The 17,622-nt window shown below is 51.0% G+C and overlaps 1 protein-coding gene across 1 annotated transcript in view; it reads right to left on the bottom strand.

Annotated features, from left to right (window-relative positions):
• The window catches only part of PLBD2 (phospholipase B domain containing 2), a 33,642-nt gene extending 16,269 nt beyond the window's left edge, over positions 1-17,373 (bottom strand). The window contains exons 1-5 of the mRNA XM_078337394.1: positions 17,062-17,373; positions 6,657-6,750; positions 3,251-3,409; positions 1,384-1,484; positions 952-1,166 (exon numbers count right to left, since the gene is read on the bottom strand). Of these exons, the coding sequence (XP_078193520.1) occupies positions 952-1,166; positions 1,384-1,484; positions 3,251-3,409; positions 6,657-6,750; positions 17,062-17,351 (859 nt within the window). The 5' untranslated portion in view covers positions 17,352-17,373. The remainder of the gene's footprint in view (positions 1-951; positions 1,167-1,383; positions 1,485-3,250; positions 3,410-6,656; positions 6,751-17,061) is intronic.
• Between the last annotated feature and the right edge of the window lie 249 nt (positions 17,374-17,622).

The following is a 17,622-nucleotide window of genomic DNA, read 5'->3' as shown; positions in this document are numbered from 1 at the left end:
GGAGAATTGTTTGAACCCGGGAGGCAGAGGTTGCAGTGAGCTGAGATCATACTACTACACTTCAGCCTGGGCACCAGAGCAAGACACTGTCTCAAAATTTAAAAAAATAAAAGAATGCTGTGTTAGTTTCACCAAGGCCTCAAGAGGTCTTCACCACATCCCACCCCAATGCCACATGCAACAGGCCTGTGTTCACCTGCTGATGATGGCCCAGCTGTCCCCATCACCCTGGCTGACAGTCAACCCCAGACAGGAGAATGAAGCCAACCCAGGTCAGCCAGCCCACCCAAGCTGACCTGCCAGTGGACTGCAGATGCATCAGTGAGCCTAGCCAAGATCAGCCTGGCCCAGCCCAGAAAACCAAAACCACCCAGCTGACCCACAGAGGCAGGAACAAAAAATAAATAGTGGTTGCTTAAGCTTTGGTTATTTTAGATTTTGGGGTGGCTGATTAAGCAGCAATAGGTAAAATTAAAAAGGCAATAAACATGTATAAAAAGATGCACTGGCTAGGCGCAGTGGCTCACATAAGTAATGGCAGCATTCTGGGAGGCCAAGTCAGAAGGATCACTTGAGCCCAGGGTTTGAGACAAGCCTGGGCAACATTGTGAGACTCTGTCTCTTAAAAAAATAAAAAATAAAAAAATTAGCTGAGTGTGGTAGTACATACTTTTAGTTCAAGATTCTTGGAAGGCTGAGGTGGGAGGATAACCTGAGACTGGGAAGTCAAGGCTGCAGTGAGCCACGACTGTGCCACTGCACTCCAGCCTGGGCAACAGAGCAAGATCCTGACTCAAAAAGAAAAAAACAAAAACAGGATGAACTCTTGAAATGTGCCTACAGTGACTCCATGTGTTGGAAGGGTTTCCAAGGCCCACACCTCCTAGGACCACCCCCATGTGGGTGCCCACCCACTTGCTCATCCCCCCAGACACGCCCGCAGCCACCTACCCTGGGGGCCTTCCCGGAACTGAAGCCAGTACTTCTTGATAACGCGCAGCATGTGCTGATAGTTGTTCCAGGTGTTGTGGGCAACCAGGAGGTCACGCTGGTTGGGCAGCAGCTTGATGAGGGCAGAGCAGGAGCCGGAGCCCAGGGAAGATTTGATCTCGGTCTTGTTCAAGGCCAGCTCCAGGTCTTCCAGATCCCCAGAGAGCTGCAACAGACTAAGGAGGGCCAGGGCACCAGAGGGTTACCATGCTGCTGTGGGTGCTGTTATGTTCCCATTTTGCAGAGGAGAAAGCTGAGGCTCTGGGAGGTCAGCTGACTGTTCTGAGGCCATAGAGCCAGGCAGTGGCAGGATTGACACTGGAATCCAGGTCTGTCCAACTATGAGCATGTGGCCCTTCTTCCCACCCTGTCCACTCTGGGGGTGGCACTTACAGGAACCCCAAGGGTTTGATGGTGAACTTCCCAGCTGGGAAGCTTACACGGCCTTCGAAGCTGTCCTCCAGGCCTTTCAGCTGCAGGAGGGTCAGCCGCACCTAGGGGAGGGGGCAGGGGCAGAGGGAGGGTGAGGCCTCTCCTCCAGGCTCACACCTTCTTCTTCAATGGGAGGGGCTCTGGCTTAGGGGTTCAGACAGAGCAGGAGGCCTGGGGGTACCCTTCAGACTCCAGCCAGCTTTGACCCCCCCAAACTACCATCCACCCCTCCATGCTGAGTACTCTCCTGCTTTCAGTGAATTAACTCTATGTCTGTGCCCTGTGGATGCGTGGTGGATGTGTTAACCCTAAATCAGCCACACTTAAGAGCCTAGTTCAGAAGCCATCTCTTCTAGGATGACTCCCAGCCTGGTCTGGCCTCTTGCCAACTGCTCCTGTTCTGAGTTCTGTACTGACTATATTATTGCCTCGGCCACCTGTCACATGCATCTGACTTCTCCCCATTGTCATCGTTTTGCCTCAACATCCTGTAACCATAAAGTATCATCAGTGCATCCCTCATGGGGCCTTGGCCAGGGACACCAGGCACTTAGTAAGCATCTGCAAGACGGATGGGTGGGCTGTTGGATGGATGGATGGTGGATGTATGTATGTATGTATGAGTGGATGGGTGGCTTGACAGGTGGAAGGCAGATGGATGTGTGGGTGAGTAGGTAAGTGGATTTGTATATATAAGCATGGGTGGGTGGGTGGATGGATGGACGACGGATGGACAGGTGGGTGGACAGATGAATGGGTGGGTAAATGAATGGATGCATGAATGGATAGATATGTAGATGGGTGAGTGGGTGAGTGGGTGGGTGGATAGATGGATGGATGGATGGATGGATGGGGGGTGGGAGAATAGATGGGTAAATGGATGGATGGGTGAGTAAATGAATAGATGGAGGTAGATGGCTGAGTGCTGGGTGGGTGGGTGGATGGGTGGGTGGGTGGATGGATGGATGGATGGATGGATGGATGGATGGAAGAATAAACAGGTAAATGGTTGGATGGAAGAGTGAATAAACAGATGGAGGTAGATGGGTGAGTGATGGGTGGGTGGATGAATGGATAGATGGGTGTGCAAATGGATGGATAGATAGATGCATGATGGGTGGATGGGTGGGTGGTAGATGTGTGAAACGGACAAGTAGATGGGTGGGTGGTAGAAGAGGCTGTCTTAGTAAGGGTATGAGTAGGGGGGTTGGTGAACACTGAGAAGTGCTACAGAGGAAAATGGTGCCAACCTGGCCTAGGCTAGGCAGACATGCTAATAGGCATTGACAGCCACTTCACACAGTGTCATGTGTACTTCACTGTAAGCACCTGGCATTAAATAACTGACTTTTCCAGGGATGGCCTAGCCAGTGGCCCAAAGGCAGAGCACCTGCCTGGCCTCTCCGTTAGCTGCCAGCTGATCAGCAGCTTCCTCAAGGAAAGGAAAACGAAATTCACTGTGCCCAGATTCTGGGATTTTCCAGCTTTCCCCTTCCTCTCTTTCTCATATTGTATTTACTTGCATCCAACATAACCAATCTACCAAGCAACCTCCCTTGTATGCAAGTGAAACAGCATGCTAACTGACTTTGTTTTCAGTCATTCTTTGACAGTAAGTAGGCTAGGGTGGATGGCTGGAACTCCAGCAAGTGGACAGATGGAGACTGGACAGATGGACATGTGGCAGGTTGGCTAGGAGGGTGGAGATGATGATGGACACATGGCGGCTGGGCAGCTGGACATGCCACGAGGCTGGCCAGGACAGCAGGGGACAGGACGGCTGGCCAGCTGGAAGCCCCCTCCCACCAAGCGTGGCAGCTGGGCTCACCTGGTGCCAGTAAGCTGAGTCTGGGTTTGACTGCATCTCTTCCTGCATCCACTCCAGGTTGGCCTCCAGGAAGCTCTTGAGCCTCTCACAATAACCAACTTCGTACTCGAAGGGACCACAGTAATTCACCACGGTGTTCATCCAGTGCATGTAGATGAGCTGCGGGGCAGGGTGATGGGTGAGGTGGGGGTGGGCAGCTGGGGTGCTCTCTTCCCTGAGAGCCCCCACCCAGGCTGCCCCAAAGCAGAGGCTGCTGGCGTGGCTACCTGAACCCTTGCTCATGCCATCCTCTCCCTGGAGGCTCCTCTTCCTGCCCAGCTCTATTCCTGGTAGGGACCCCAGATCCCTGGAAGTCGCCCTGAGAGCCTTTAGCCTGCAAAGCCTGTACCTGATGGCACCATCTCTGCTACTGGGGACCCCAATCTATGTGTTCAGCTAGTCAATCAATGAACGTTTTTTTGAGTACCTATTACGTTCCAGCCTAAGCACTGAGGAGGCATTAGGGAACAAAACAGCAACACCCCTGCTGACTCCACCAGGCACAAGAATGCCATGCCAGTTTCACCCAGATCTCATGCAGCCCTCTGCACTTCCCACCCAAATGCCACCTGCCTGAATCTGGGCTCGCCTGCTGGGGGACAAAAGACCATGCAGCCTGGTCATCCCTGTCACCCCAGCTGACAGAGAGCCAGCCCCCAGACATGTGAACGAGGCCATCGAGGCCAGCCAGCAGACTCAGAAGCATCAGAGAGCCCAGCCAAGATCAGCTGCCTGGCCCAGAGTAACACCAGCCACCCAGCTGGCACCCCAGGAGGAGGGGAGTGGCTGCTGCTGCCGCTCTATGGAAGGGGGCTCACTACCCATAGCTAGTGGTAATGACCACCCTTTCTATGAACTGGCACATTCAACCCCCACAACTCTGTCAGGAGGGTGCTATTATCACCACTCCCACTTACAGCTGAGGAAATCAGGGCACAGGTTAAGTAACTCCCAAGGTCACCCAGGTGGTAAATCAAAGAGCCATAACAAATCCATATTAAGATGGGGCTTAAGCCGGGCATGGTGGTGTGTGCTTGTATTCTCAGCCACCTGAGAAGTGGAGGTGGAAGGATGGCCCGAGCCCGGGATTTTGGGGCTAGCCTGGGCAACACAGGAAGAAGTGCTCCTTCCCCGTCACCTCTAGGCATCTCAGATTCACCCATTTCCGCTGCTCTGTTAACGCTGCCCTGCACACCTCCACCTAGTTAGCTATTCACCTGCCCGGGGCATCTTAAAGACACTTTGGGGCTGCTTTGAGCACCTCATGCACACCCCTGGGTATGCATCCCCCCTAGGGTATACCCTCTAGCAGGAGGGCTGCTGGGTCCTAGGGCACACACAGGTTCAACTCCACAAGCTGACGTCAAATTATTTTCCAATTTGGGTGACCCAATGCACACCGCCATCTATATCATGGGAGACAGCTGTCACTCCATAGCCTCGTCTACTTCGTGTGCGTGTGTGTGTTTGTGTGTGTGTGTGTGTGTGTGTGTTTTGAGACAAGGTTTCACTTTGTCACCAGGCTGGAGTACAGTGGTACAATCCTAGCTCACTGCAGCCTCCAGCTCCTGGGCTCAAGCAATCCTCCCTCCTGGGCCTCCCAACGTCCTGGGATTACGGGCAGGCGCTCTGCCTTTGGGCCACTGGTTAGGCCATCAATGGAAAAGTCAGTTATTGATGGAGTCCCTGGAAGATGGCAGGTATTTACTGTGAAGTACACATGACAATGCCTGTTAGCATGTCTGCCTAGCCTAGGCCAGGTGGCTCACACCTGAAATCCCAGCACTTTGGGATGAGGCGGGCAGATCACTTGAGGTCAGGAGTTTGAGATCAGCCTGGCCAACACGACAAAACCCCATCTCTACGAGAAATGCAAAAACTAGCCAGGCGTGGTGGTGTGCACCAGTAAATTCCAGCTACTCTGGAGGCTGAGGCATGAGAATTGTTTGAACCCAGGGAGGTAGAGGTTGCAGTGAGCCGAGATCGCGCCACTGTACTCCAGCTTAGGTGACAGAGCAAGACGGTCTCAAAAAAAAAAAAATTTTACCCTAGGTACTATCTGATACACAGAAATAATACACAACATATTCTAAGTTATGATGCATGATAATAAAATGAACACCCAAACTAAAACCTAGAACGTTACTGGTACCATTGAGTATCCCCTAAGCCCCTGCCTCCTCTACCACAAAGGTACCCACCACCCTAAATGTGGTAGCTATCATTCTCTTTCATTCATTCATTTATATTGAGATATAGTCTGCATACCATAAAATTCACCATTTAAAAATGTATAAATCAGCTGGGCGTGGTGGCTCCCACCTGTAATCCCAGCACTTTGGGAGGCCTAGGCGGGCGAATACTTGAGGTCAGTAGTTCAAGACCAGCCTGGCCAACATGGCAAAAACCCATCTCTACTAAAAATATAAAAATTAGCTGGGCATAGTGGTGCATGCCTTAATCCCAGCTACCTGGGAGGCTGAGGCAGGAGAATCTCTTGAACCTGGGAGGCAGAGGTTGCAGCGAGCCAAGATCGCACCACCACACTCCAGCCTGGGAAACAGAGCAAGACTCTGTCTCAAAAAATAAAAAAGGTATAATTCATGGTTTTTAATGTATTTATAAGGTTGTGCAACCATTACCACTCTCTAACTCCAGAACATTCTCATCGTCCCAGAAAGAAACCCCCTACCCATCAATAGTCACTCCCCATTCCCCCCAAGTCCTGGCACCCACTAGGCAGCTTTCTGTCTCTGTAGATTTGCTAATTTGGGACTTTTTTTTTTTGAGACAGAGTCTCGCTTTGTCGCCCAAGCTGGAGTGCCTGCCCGGCCTCTGGACATTTTATATAAATAGAATCATACAGTATGTGCCCTTTTGTGACTGGCTTTTTTCCTTAGCATGTTTTCAAGGTTCCTTCATGTTCTGATGTATGTCAGTCCTTCATTCCCTTTTATAGCCGAATGAACTTATGCTGTGTGAGAGATCACGTTTAATGCATCCATTCATCAGTAGCTGGGCTCTCGAGTTTTGCCCACTGCCTTACTTTTGTTCAGCTGCTTTTACTGCATGTGATGAGTCCCTCAACAATATATTATTTTGCTTTACTCCTCACTGAGCTTTATAAAAATTAACATCATCCATTCAAGAAGTCAGCAATATCAGAAGTGGATGAGAGCCAGGCTCAGTGGCCAGCCCCTAGTGTAATTTTCTCAAGAATGCATGTCCACTTTTTCTCCCCAGATAGATGGAAGGCAGCCGCAGGAGTAGGGAGGCCTATTCTGCATATATCTCAAAAGCACCCTGGAGAACACACTGCTAGGGGTGGGGCAGGGTGGGAGTCCCATGTCCACACTTCAGCCCTTACCTCCTCTGACACGGCGGCCTCCACCACGCCGGCTGCGTAGGCCTGCAAGCTGTCATTGTATCGGCCACTCGTGCCCAGCTCCAGAAAGGCCCACCTGGAGGGGAAGGAGGGGACACTCAGTCAGTGGCAGAGGCCCCCAGCTAGTCACATAGCATCTCCAGGCTTGAACCATGAAAATGACATGGTTCTAAGTTGGTCAGCAGATGCTCACGTGAATCTCCGTCTGTCCATCTTTGAAGCTTGCAGGAGTAAATCCCTCCAGTAGGAACTACTGGCTCAAAGGCCACATGTATTTTTAATTTTTGTAGATATTGACAAACAGCCTCCCCAAAAATGCTCGACCCGTCCACATTCCCTCACCCACAGTAACACCAGCTAACATCCACTGAGGATGAGATTCTGGCTCTGTGCCAAGCCATGTTCTAGCCACTTTCATGTCTATTAACTAATTGAGTCCTTGTGATAATCTTATAATCCTTCAAGGTGGGCAGGGTTATCATCCCCATCTTGTCCTCTTGCAGAAGAGGAGGAAATTAAAACACAAACTTATGTCACATACCACCCTCATTCCCATGTCCATGCCCTCTGCAACATGACTGCATTCCTCCACCAATAGCCGAATGTCCTTGTCTCCTCCTTCATTTGGTTTGGTTGTGTCATGTGACCTGCTTTGGCCAATGGGATGTCGGTGGAATTGACAGCATGCTGGTCATAAGATTAGCCTTCAGGAAGCCTCACTTGCCCTTTTGTGCCTCTGCCATCACCATGGGAAGAACACGCCTTGGCCAGCCTACTTGTCCCAGGGATATGAGAGTCACACAGGCACACCAGGTCTGCAGAGTTGCAGCATGAAGTAGAGCTGCCCCATGAGGATCAATGTTGTTTGTTTAAGCCACTGGGTTGGGGCTGGTTTGTTACACAGCACTGCTGCCCAATACTAGCAGATACATCTGAAAGGTCATAGAGTTGTCAGGGGCAGGATTTACTTCCAGGAAGGCTGGCTCCCATGCCTCTGAAGGAGCACTTCTCCACCTGATATATGCAGGTCACCTGCAGGCCTGGGTAGAAGGCAAATTCTGATCAGGTCTGCGATGGGGTCTGAGACTCCATAGTTTTTTGTTTTTTGTTTTTTCCTGAGATAGTCTGGCTGTTCCCCAGGCTGGAATGCACTGGCATGATACTGGCTCACTGCAACCTCCACCTCCCAGGTTCAAGCGATTCTCCTACCTCAGCCTCCCAAGTAGCTGGGATTACAGGTGTGAGCCACCACGCCTAGCTAATTTATTTGTGTATTTTTAGTGAGAGACAGGGTTTCACTATGCTGGCCAGGCTGGTCTTGAACTCCTGGCCTCAAGAGATCTGCCCAACTCAGCCTCCCAAAGTGCTGGGATTACAGGCATGGCCACTGCACCGGAGCTTTTGTTTTGAGACAGCATCTTGCTCTGTCACTCAGGCTGGAGTACAGTGGCATGATCTTGGCTCACTACAGCCTCTAGCCTCCCAGACTCAATCTGTCCTTCCACCTAAGTCTTCTGAGCAGCTAGAACTATGGGCATGCACGAGCACACCCAGCTAATTTTTGTATATTTAGTAAAGATGGGGTTTCACCATGTTGGCCAGGCCAGTCTCAAACTCCTGACCTCAGGTGATGTACCCGCCTTAGCCTCCCAAAGTGAACGGGATTACCTGAGTGAGCCACTGCACCATGCCTCTGCACTTCTATGTAGCCTCCAGGTAAGGCCAGCACTGCCAGTCCTGGAACCCCAGCAGGTCATAGACTGAGTCTCTAGAGTGAGCGAACTTCCATTTGCCCACCTCCTCATTAAAATCATCACTAGCAAACAAGGTGTTAGTTGCAAAAGTTCCAAGGTGCTTACAATGTTTAAATTAGTTAAGTGACATATAGTTTCTTATTTTTATTGGTCATTTCTATTTCTCTGTTTCATGTCTTTACCCATTTTTCTCTAATGGGTTTTTGAAATCTTTTCTTATTGGTTGGTGAAATTCCCTGTATACATTAGCCCTCTGCTTGTCACTAATATTGAAAATACGAGGCTGAGCACAGTGGCTCTTGCCTGTAATCCCAGAACTTTGGGAGGCTGAGAATTCGAGGAATTCTAGACCAGCCTGGCCAACATGGTGAAACCCTGTCTCTACTAAAAATAGAATAATTAGCTGGGCGTGGCAACACACTCCTGTAATCCCAGCTACTCAGGAGTCTGAGGCAGAATCACCTGAACCTGGGAGGCAGAGGTTGCAGTGAGCCAAGATGGCACCACTGCATTCCAGCCTGGGTGATAGAGCCAGACTCCTGACTCAAAAAAGAATAAAAGAAGGAGAGGGGACAGGAGGGGGAAAAGGGAGGGGAGGTAGGGGAAGGAAGGGGAAGGCAGGAGAGGGGAGGAAGGGGAAGGGAGGGGAAGGGAGGAGAGGGGAAGGAGGAGAAGGGAGGTGAAGGGAGGAGAGGGGATGGAGGGAAATGGAGGAGAGGGGATGGAGGGAAAGGGAGGAGAGGTGAGGAGAGAGGAAGGAGGGGAAGGGAGGAGAGGTGGAGAGGGAAAGGGAGGGGAAGGGAGGAGAGGGGAGGGAGGGGAAGGAAGGAGAGCAGAGGGAGGGGAGGGAGGGGAAGGGAGGGGAGGGGCCAGGTGCAGGGGCTGATGTCTATAATCCCAGCATGTTAGGAGGCCAAGGCAGGAGCATCACTTGAGGCCAGGAGTTCAAGACCAGCCTGGGAAACATAGTAAGACCCAGTCTATATGAAAAAAATTAAAAATTAGAGGTGCAGTGGGGTGTGCCTGTAGTCCCAGCCACTCAGGAGGTTGAGATAGGAAGATCACGTGAGCCCAAGAATTTGAGGCTGCAGTAAGTTATGATCACACCACTGCACTCCAGCCTGGATGACAGAGATAACTCTGTCTCTAAATAATAGTAAGAGAAAACACGTTTGTATTTTAATTGGTTTTTGCATTTGTTCTTGCCATATAAACGTTTCCATTTTTATGTGGCCAGATCAATCTTTTCCTTTATGGTCCTATATATCATTTTTGCTCCAAGGACACAAAAATATTCAGTCATGTCATTTCTATAACTAGCTGGGGGCAGGGGGGAGCATTTTAAAAGGCAGTTTCTAGTAAGAAAATGAGGGCAACAGGAAGACACTAAAGAGACCTTGAAGAGGCTACAAGATGAGGGAGAGGCAGGCTCAGCCAGGGAAGTTAGCTAAAAGCCATTGGACACTTCCAGGACAGGAATAGCTCAGCCTCGGACAGGGAAAGACTCAAAAATACCCACACCTGATACCTTCAGTAAGCAAGCCTTTTTGAGTGCTTACTGGGTACCAGACATTGAGGGTGTCTAAGGATGAATGATGTTCATCTCTGGCCTTCAAAAAGCTAGTGGCAACAGAGGGGAATGGCATGAAAACAGGTAAGGACATAACAGGGTAACCATGATGACAGAAAAAGGAATAAAGTGTCAAGGAGGTGTCCTGAGAAGATACACTGCTGCTGCTACAATTAGTACAGTCTGTGACGGCATCACAGAATAGGTGACAGCTGTTCTGGGTTTTGAAGTTTACATAAGAGTTCGCCAGGTGAAGAGAACAGGGAAAGTAAAAGGAGGAAGCCTGAGTTCTGAATGTTCCAAAGCAAAGTACTCTGGAGACAGGGTGGAGCTGTGGGGATCTTTAGCGGGGCCCTGATATGGGGAATTACAATAGCCCCAGAGTACTCAGATGTTTATGTATCTCTAAATTCTTCCAAAAACAGGCCAGGCTCGGTGGCTCACGCCTGTAATCCCAGCACTTTGGGAAGCAGAGGCAGGAAGATCACTTGAGGTCAGGAGTTCGAGGCCAGCCTGGTCAACATGGTGAAACCCCATCTCTACTGAAAATACAAAAATTAGCTGGGTGTGGTGGTGTGTGCCTGTAGTCCCAGCTACCCTGGTGGCTGAGACATGAATCACTTGAACCTGGGAGATTACGCTTAGCTCACCGTAATCATGCCACGATACTCCAGCCAGGGTGAAAGAGTGAGACTCTGTCTCAAAAAAAAAAAATTCTTCCCACAACACTATGATATGGGTTTTATTCTCCCCATTTTACAGATGTGGAAGCTGAGGCTCCCACATAATACAGTGAGATGAAGTGATTTGCCCAAGGTCACACAGCAGGTGAGCAGCAGAGCTGAGGTTAACATTCTTGAGTGTACGCTCTCCACCTCGAACTCAGGTTTGTGGGGAGTGTTGGGGTCAAGGAAGTATAGTTCTTATCAAATGCAGATTCGAGCCATGAACTTAAGACTAATGACTCACATCTCATCACAGATGAGGACAGAAAAACACAAGGGAAAGGAATGAAGATTTTAAATTTCAAGGAGAATAGAAGAGCCGGAGTTTGGGCTTGTGGGTCCCTCTGACTTGGTTTGAATCCCTGGGTAGATCCGTTATTGGTTGTGTACCCTTTGGGCAAACTGCTTTAACTCTTGGGGCCTCCGTTTCCTTATCTGTAAAATGGGCGGAGTGACTCCCCATTCAGAGGACTGCTGTGGCATGTGCCAGGAGAGAATGCACATTATGCACTAAGTATTTGTCTCATCCAGAATCTGAGGGGGATGGCGCAGTGGCTCATGCCTGTAATCCCAGCACTTTGGGAGGCAGAGGTTGGGGGATCGCTTGAGGCCAGGAGTAAGAGACCAGCCTGGGCAACAAAGCGAGATCCACTTTGCTACAAAAAAATACAAAATAAATTAGCCAGCTCTGGTGGTGCTTGCCTATAGTCACAGGGGGCTGGGACTAAGGTGGGAGGATCGCTTGAGCCCAGGAGGTCGAGGCTGCAGTGAGCTGCCACCACGCCACTGAACTCCAGCCCAGGCAACAGAGCAAGACGCTGTCTCATTAAAAAATAATCTGAGGTGGGAGTTTGAGGAGACCTGACAAGTGTGGTGATGGGAGAAAGATTGTAACAGGGCCCAATATGCAGATGCCCTCATGCTAAAAGCTGGCAGTGCATCAAAGGAGACCTTGGGCAAACTGCGTCAAACCAAAAAGCTATGCAGCCCCCAGTAGTCACTGAGCAAGCGGCCAGTGGCCTCCTCCAGGGCACACCTAGTGAGAGCTGCCCCTTCCAGCAAGGGTGGGCTCAGCCAAGGCATTGGCACTGAGGCCCTGGAGATGGACGGCAGTTAGGAACGCATTCCCTGGCCGGGTGCTCATACAGTCCTGCAGAGATGGGCATAGCACCCTTCTTTTTTTTTTTTTTTTGAGAGTTTCGCTCTTGTTACCCAGGCTGGAGTACAATGGCGCGATCTCGGCTCACCGCAACCTCCGCCTCCTGGGATCAGGCAATTCTCCTGCCTCAGCCTCCCGAGTAGCTGGGATTACAGGCACACACCACCATGCCCAGCTAATTTTTGTATTTTTAGTAGAGACGGGGTTTCACCATGTTGACCAGGATGGTCTTGATCTCTTGACCTCGTGATCCACCTGCCTTGGCCTCCCAAAATGCTGAGATTACAGGCGTGAGCCACCGCACCCGGCCTTCACAGCAGCCCTTTTCTCCAAAGTCAGAAAAGCTGGGCCCTCCCGAAATGCCCATCGTTAGGGGCCTGATACAATAATCTAACCACACATGCCATGATGGTCTGCATGTGCCGATGAGCAAAGAGGTCAGAGACGAAGTTCAAAAAAAGGTACAGAAGTCCAAATGGTAGGCATGGGCTAAGCACACATGTAAATGCATCACACACATGTATCCCTCTACATGTATATGCATGCAAGAAGGTTTAGGCCTCTTTATGCATAGAAAATTCTGGAAGAAAGAGCTACAAGTGTTTATATCTAGGAAAAACTATATGGGGAGGTTTTTAAATCCCATCCTCTCTTTCTAAACCGCTAGAAATTTGTTTTTTTGTTTGTTTGAGATAGGGTCTCGCTCTGTCACCCAGGTTGGAGTGCAGTGGTGTGATCACAGCTCACTGTAGCCTCACCTGGGCTGAAGCAACCCTCCTGCCTCAGCCTCCGAGTAGCTGGAACTATAGGCACACACCACCACACCCAGCTAATTGTTTAATATTTTTTGCAGAGACAGGATCTCAGCATGTTACCCAGGCTGGTCTCAAACTCCTGGACTCAAGCAATCCTCCTGCCTTGGCCTCCCAAAGTGCTGGCATTACAGGCACAAGCCACTGCGCCTGGACAGAAAAGCACTTTAGAGTGTATCTATAACTAGATGTGCTTATTAAAGACTACTCTTTGGCCAGGCACAGTAGCTCACTCCCATAATCCCAGCACTTTGGGAGGCCAAGGTGGGCAGATCACCTGAAGTTGGAGTTCAAGACCAGCCTGGACAACATGTTGAAACCCCATCTCTATTAAAAATACAAAAAAAAAAATTAGCCAGGTATAGTGGCACACACCTGTAATCCCAGCTACTAGCAAGGCTGAGGTAGGAAGATCACTTGAACCAGGGAGGCAGAGTTTGCAGTGAGCCAAGATCATGCCACTGCACTCCAGCCTGGGTGACAGAGCAGATTCCATCTCAAAAAAATAAATAAATGAAAAGAAGACTACTCTTTATTCAGAGAGTATGTCCTTTCTGCTTGTTTGCTCTAAAATTGCTCTAAAATCTTTTATGAGATAAATACTGACAGGGGTTGACAAGTACTGCTCTGCTTTGCTTTTAATGCACTTGCTTGAAAAAAATAAAAAGTTGGCAGCTGTAGGTCTGTTTCCTCAATCTTTTTTTTTTCCTGGAAAGTCTATGGGCCACGCTGATTTCATGCCACGTGCAGTTAATGTCTCTAAGATGACTCAAGAGTCTAATCAAGGTGCCTCTTGAAAGAAGGGACATTTGAAAGTTGGACCACTGATATGAGATGAGCAGAGGACCACAAATACTTCATAAATATCAGCATCCCACTTCCGCAGACCAATATGGCTGTGGATGCTCTCCATTATGTGGGATGCCCTGGTATCTGTGGCTATCATTCCTATCTCAGCCTTTTTTTTTTTCCTTGAGATAGGGTCTCTCTCTGTTGCCCAGGCTGGAGTGCAGTGGTACAATCACGGCTCATGGCAGCCTCGACTCCCTAGGCTCAAACAAGTAGCTGGGACCACAGGCATGCACCACCACACCCGGCTAATTTTTTAATTTTTGGCATAGATGGGGTTTCATCATGCTGCCCAAGCTAGTCTCTAAATCCTGGCCTCAAGCCATCCTCCTGCCTTGGCCTCCCAAAATGCTAGGATTACAGGCGTGAGCCATCATGCTTGGCCTCCTTTCTCATTCTTGATGGTGGAGATTCATCTCTTGTCACTGTTCAAAGAAACAGCCGGACCTTATTTATCCATTTTACTGGGCTGTTTTTGCCTGTTGGTTGGTGGATTGGGGATGCTTCCTGGTTTACTAATTTGTAATTCCCTTTTATTTTGATTCACTTCCTCTCTCAGTGGGATGGTGATTTACTTCAAGCAGCCTCATAGATAAGGTGCTGGTCAGTGGGATCAGATCAGGGAAGGAAGACAAAACAAGGTTGGAGGACACAGCTTCCCCAGGACCAAGGCCAGAACTAGATTAAGGCAGGCTCTGCTCCCAGTGACATCTCTGATCTCCAAGCATCAAATCCTAAATGTTTCCAGGCTGTGTGGGGGTGTTGGCCCAAAGTCAGATACAGCACAACTGAAAAAAGGGGCTGAGCCCAGTGGCTCAAATCTGTAATCCCAGCAGTTGACGGTGCTAAGGTGAGCGGATCACCTGAGCCCAGGAGTTCAAGACCAGCCTGGGAAATATGACAAGACCCCGTTTCTACAAATAAAAATAAAAAATTAGCCAGGCATGGGGGTGCATATGCATAGTCCCAGCTACTTGGGAGGCCAAGGTGGGAGGATTTCTTGAGTCCAGGAGTTCGAGGCTGCAGTGAACTATGATCACACCACTGCACACCAGCTTGAACAGCAGAGTGAGACACTGTCTCAAAAAAAAATCTTTAATAAAAAAGACAAAGGATTAAAAAAAAAAAAAAGACAAAGTATTATGGAGTAGGGAGAATTTATCCTGACAATCCCAGGATCCCCAGTAGCAAAATCTGGAGATTTCACCAGAAAGAAGGAGGGATCCCAATTCTGAGCAAACAGAGGCATCAAATCCCTGACCCTCACTCTCTGAAACAAGACAGAGTCCCCCAGAGATCAGAGATTCTGCTGATCAGGAGCCAGGACACCCCCAATGGCTTTCTTTCATCGGACCCTGAGTCTTCAAGTGGCTGTCTCTGAGGGCCTCAGTTTCCTGCCTGTGAAATGGGGCTCCCTGTATGGTTTTCCCTCCATCAGAGCCTCAAGTGCTGGCAAACTCAGAGGGAAAGGGGCATGTGAGCATAAGAGGAGAGGATGAGAGAGAGAGTGCCAAAAACAAGTTAGAAAGGCAGAGGTGAGCAGATCACCTGAGGTTAGGAGTTCGAGACCAGCCTGGCCAACATGGTGAAACCCCATCTCTACTAATAATACAAAAATTAGCCTGGCGTGATAGCACATACCTGTGATTCGAGCTACTCGGGAAGCTGAGGCATGAGAATCACTTGAACCCAGGAGGCAGAGATTACAGTGAGCCAAGATCATGCCACTGCACTCCAGCCTTGGCAACAGAGTTAAATTTTGTCTCAAAAATAAAAAATAAAAATAAACAAACAGCGGTGCTTTTCATGACCCCAGTGAATTTCCATGACCCTTTCGGCCCTACCTTGAGATAAGAGAACAGGCTCAGAGAGGTGAAGGGATTTGCCCAAGGTCACCCAGCAGAGGGGCTGAGGCTGGAAGAACTTTCCATCCAGCACAATCAAGGAGCCCTTCTCTTCACTTCCGTGTTTACCATAGTCAAGAGCAACACAGCCCAGCAGGGGCCTCTGGAGGTCAAAGCCCCCTCCCCATGCTGGGTTTCCCTGTGCCTCCTCCCCTGCACAGTACTGTCTGTCATGCCCTCTTGTTTCTGCTATGCAGGCCAAAAACACGAGTGAGTCAGCAAAGAACGGTCACCAGATCCCAGAGTCCCAGCAGGCTCCACGGCCAGCCACAAAGCTTCAGTTCCCTCCATAGATGCCAGCTCACTCTGTGGCCTCCTCTCCCTGGGAGCCTTCCCAGATTGGCCCCACCTGGCTCCTTTGTCTGCGGCAAATATCTCCCCCAAATCTCACCTCTATTTGATACCCCCAAGTGCCACCAGAAGGGGAGTGTCCTCCGAATCCTGTGTCTCCCAGCACCTGCAGAAGTCAATGCATGCCAGCAAAACGGATGGCAGCTGCAGTGGGAGGAGGCCCTTTCTGCAGGAGAGGGCACCATGGTCTGAGCGCAGACCACATCCTGGGCATATCCTAGTGCTGGGTTCCCTAGTGTAATCTAGGCACTAGGATATGTCCAATGCACCCCGGGTTCCCTAAAATCCCCCAGCACAGCCTAGATCCCGTGCCTGGGCCCTGCTGACAAGGCTTTGAAGCTGAGCCCTCAGTTTCCCTTCTGTCGCTGTCTGTCTCTCCCACTGAGTAGGGACCCCCACCTTGCTCAGCTGCGTCCCTAAGGCCAAGCATCAGGATAATGAATAAATTAATGGACGCTAGCCCTGTACAGAACCTGCTCCACACGACCACCCAACTAGAGCACATCCTCAAAATCTGGGCCACAGATGGGGAAACGGGAGCCCAGACAGGCGGAGGAGTTATGTGAGACTCACACATCAGAATGACAGCCTGGGTCCCAGCAATAAAGATGGTGAGCATAGCTACCAAACATGGCATCCAGCCAAGGACTTCCCCTTGGACCAGGACACAGAAGGCAAGGAAGGTGCAGAGCCCTAGCATGGTACTAAGTGGGTCTATGTGAATTTAGGGACCCTCTGCTTTTGGACTGGCCTGGAACCCATGCTCAGTCCTGGCACCGGAAGGGAGGCAGGGGGCTGGCACCCATGAGCAAGCCACAGCCAAGCAGGTGAGAATTAGCCTCCTGTTGAGTTCTCATCACCTCTCAGGCCTAGGGACAGGGGACTGGACTCCATGGGGAGAGGAGGCAAAGTCTGGGGAAGGGGGCTGGCCCCCGTGGGAATAGAAGTTATTGTATTACCCACCAGCCATGAACCTGATCCAGATGCAGGCACTGCGGCCTCGTGGTGGGGAGCTGGCCTTTTGAGGACAGAAGTACTGTCATCACTGGCTGAAGGCAAGGGACTAGCGCTATGAGGAGAGGGATGCTGCAGTAGCCCCCTCCCAAACAGGGAGCTGGTCCACAGGGTGGTGTTGCAGCCTTGGGAGTAGCTGACCCCCAGGAAAACGGGCGCTCCCACCCGGCACGAGGCCGGTCCCGGGCACAAGCGAGGTCCGGCGCCCACGCACCCCCCTCCCCCTCGAGGGGACGGGCCAACCCTTACCCGGTCTCGTGGATGGCGTTGGTGAGGTTGGCCCAGGCCACGGCGTCAGGGTGGCGGCCGTCCACCAGAAGCAGCTGGCCCGCCGCGGCGTCCAGGACCACCGAGCGGCTGCCAGAGCCGCTGGGGACCGACCCATCGCGTGCCCAGCGGCCCCCCGGCGCTGGGATCGCCCCCGACAGGCCGCTCAGGAACAGCCCGGCCAGCAGGGCCAGCACCAGGGCCAGCGCCAACGCCCGCGTCAGGGCCTGGGCCAGGCGGCTGCTAGGGGAACTGTACATCTTGCCCACCATGACAGCGCCGCTGCACGCAGACAACCCGGATCACGTGACTGCGCTCCGCCGGGGGCGGGGCAGGGGGCGGGGCAGGGCTTGAGGAGAGCCTTTCCGGGGTGGGAGGGGCTGGGGAGAGGGGAGGCCTACGGGGCGGGATGGGGCGGGGTGGGGTCCATCCCACCTTAAAGAGCCGGGTTACCCCTTCCACCTACGCAAACCCAGTTTAGCACACGTCCCCGAAACTTTTTTTTCTTTTTGGGGGGACAAGACAAAATCTCGATCTGTCGCT

The sequence above is a fragment of the Callithrix jacchus genome, chromosome 9 (genome assembly GCF_049354715.1).
Source record: "Callithrix jacchus isolate 240 chromosome 9, calJac240_pri, whole genome shotgun sequence".
NCBI classification, from domain to species: domain Eukaryota; kingdom Metazoa; phylum Chordata; class Mammalia; order Primates; family Cebidae; genus Callithrix; species Callithrix jacchus.
This window is presented reverse-complemented; position numbering and strand designations above follow the sequence as displayed.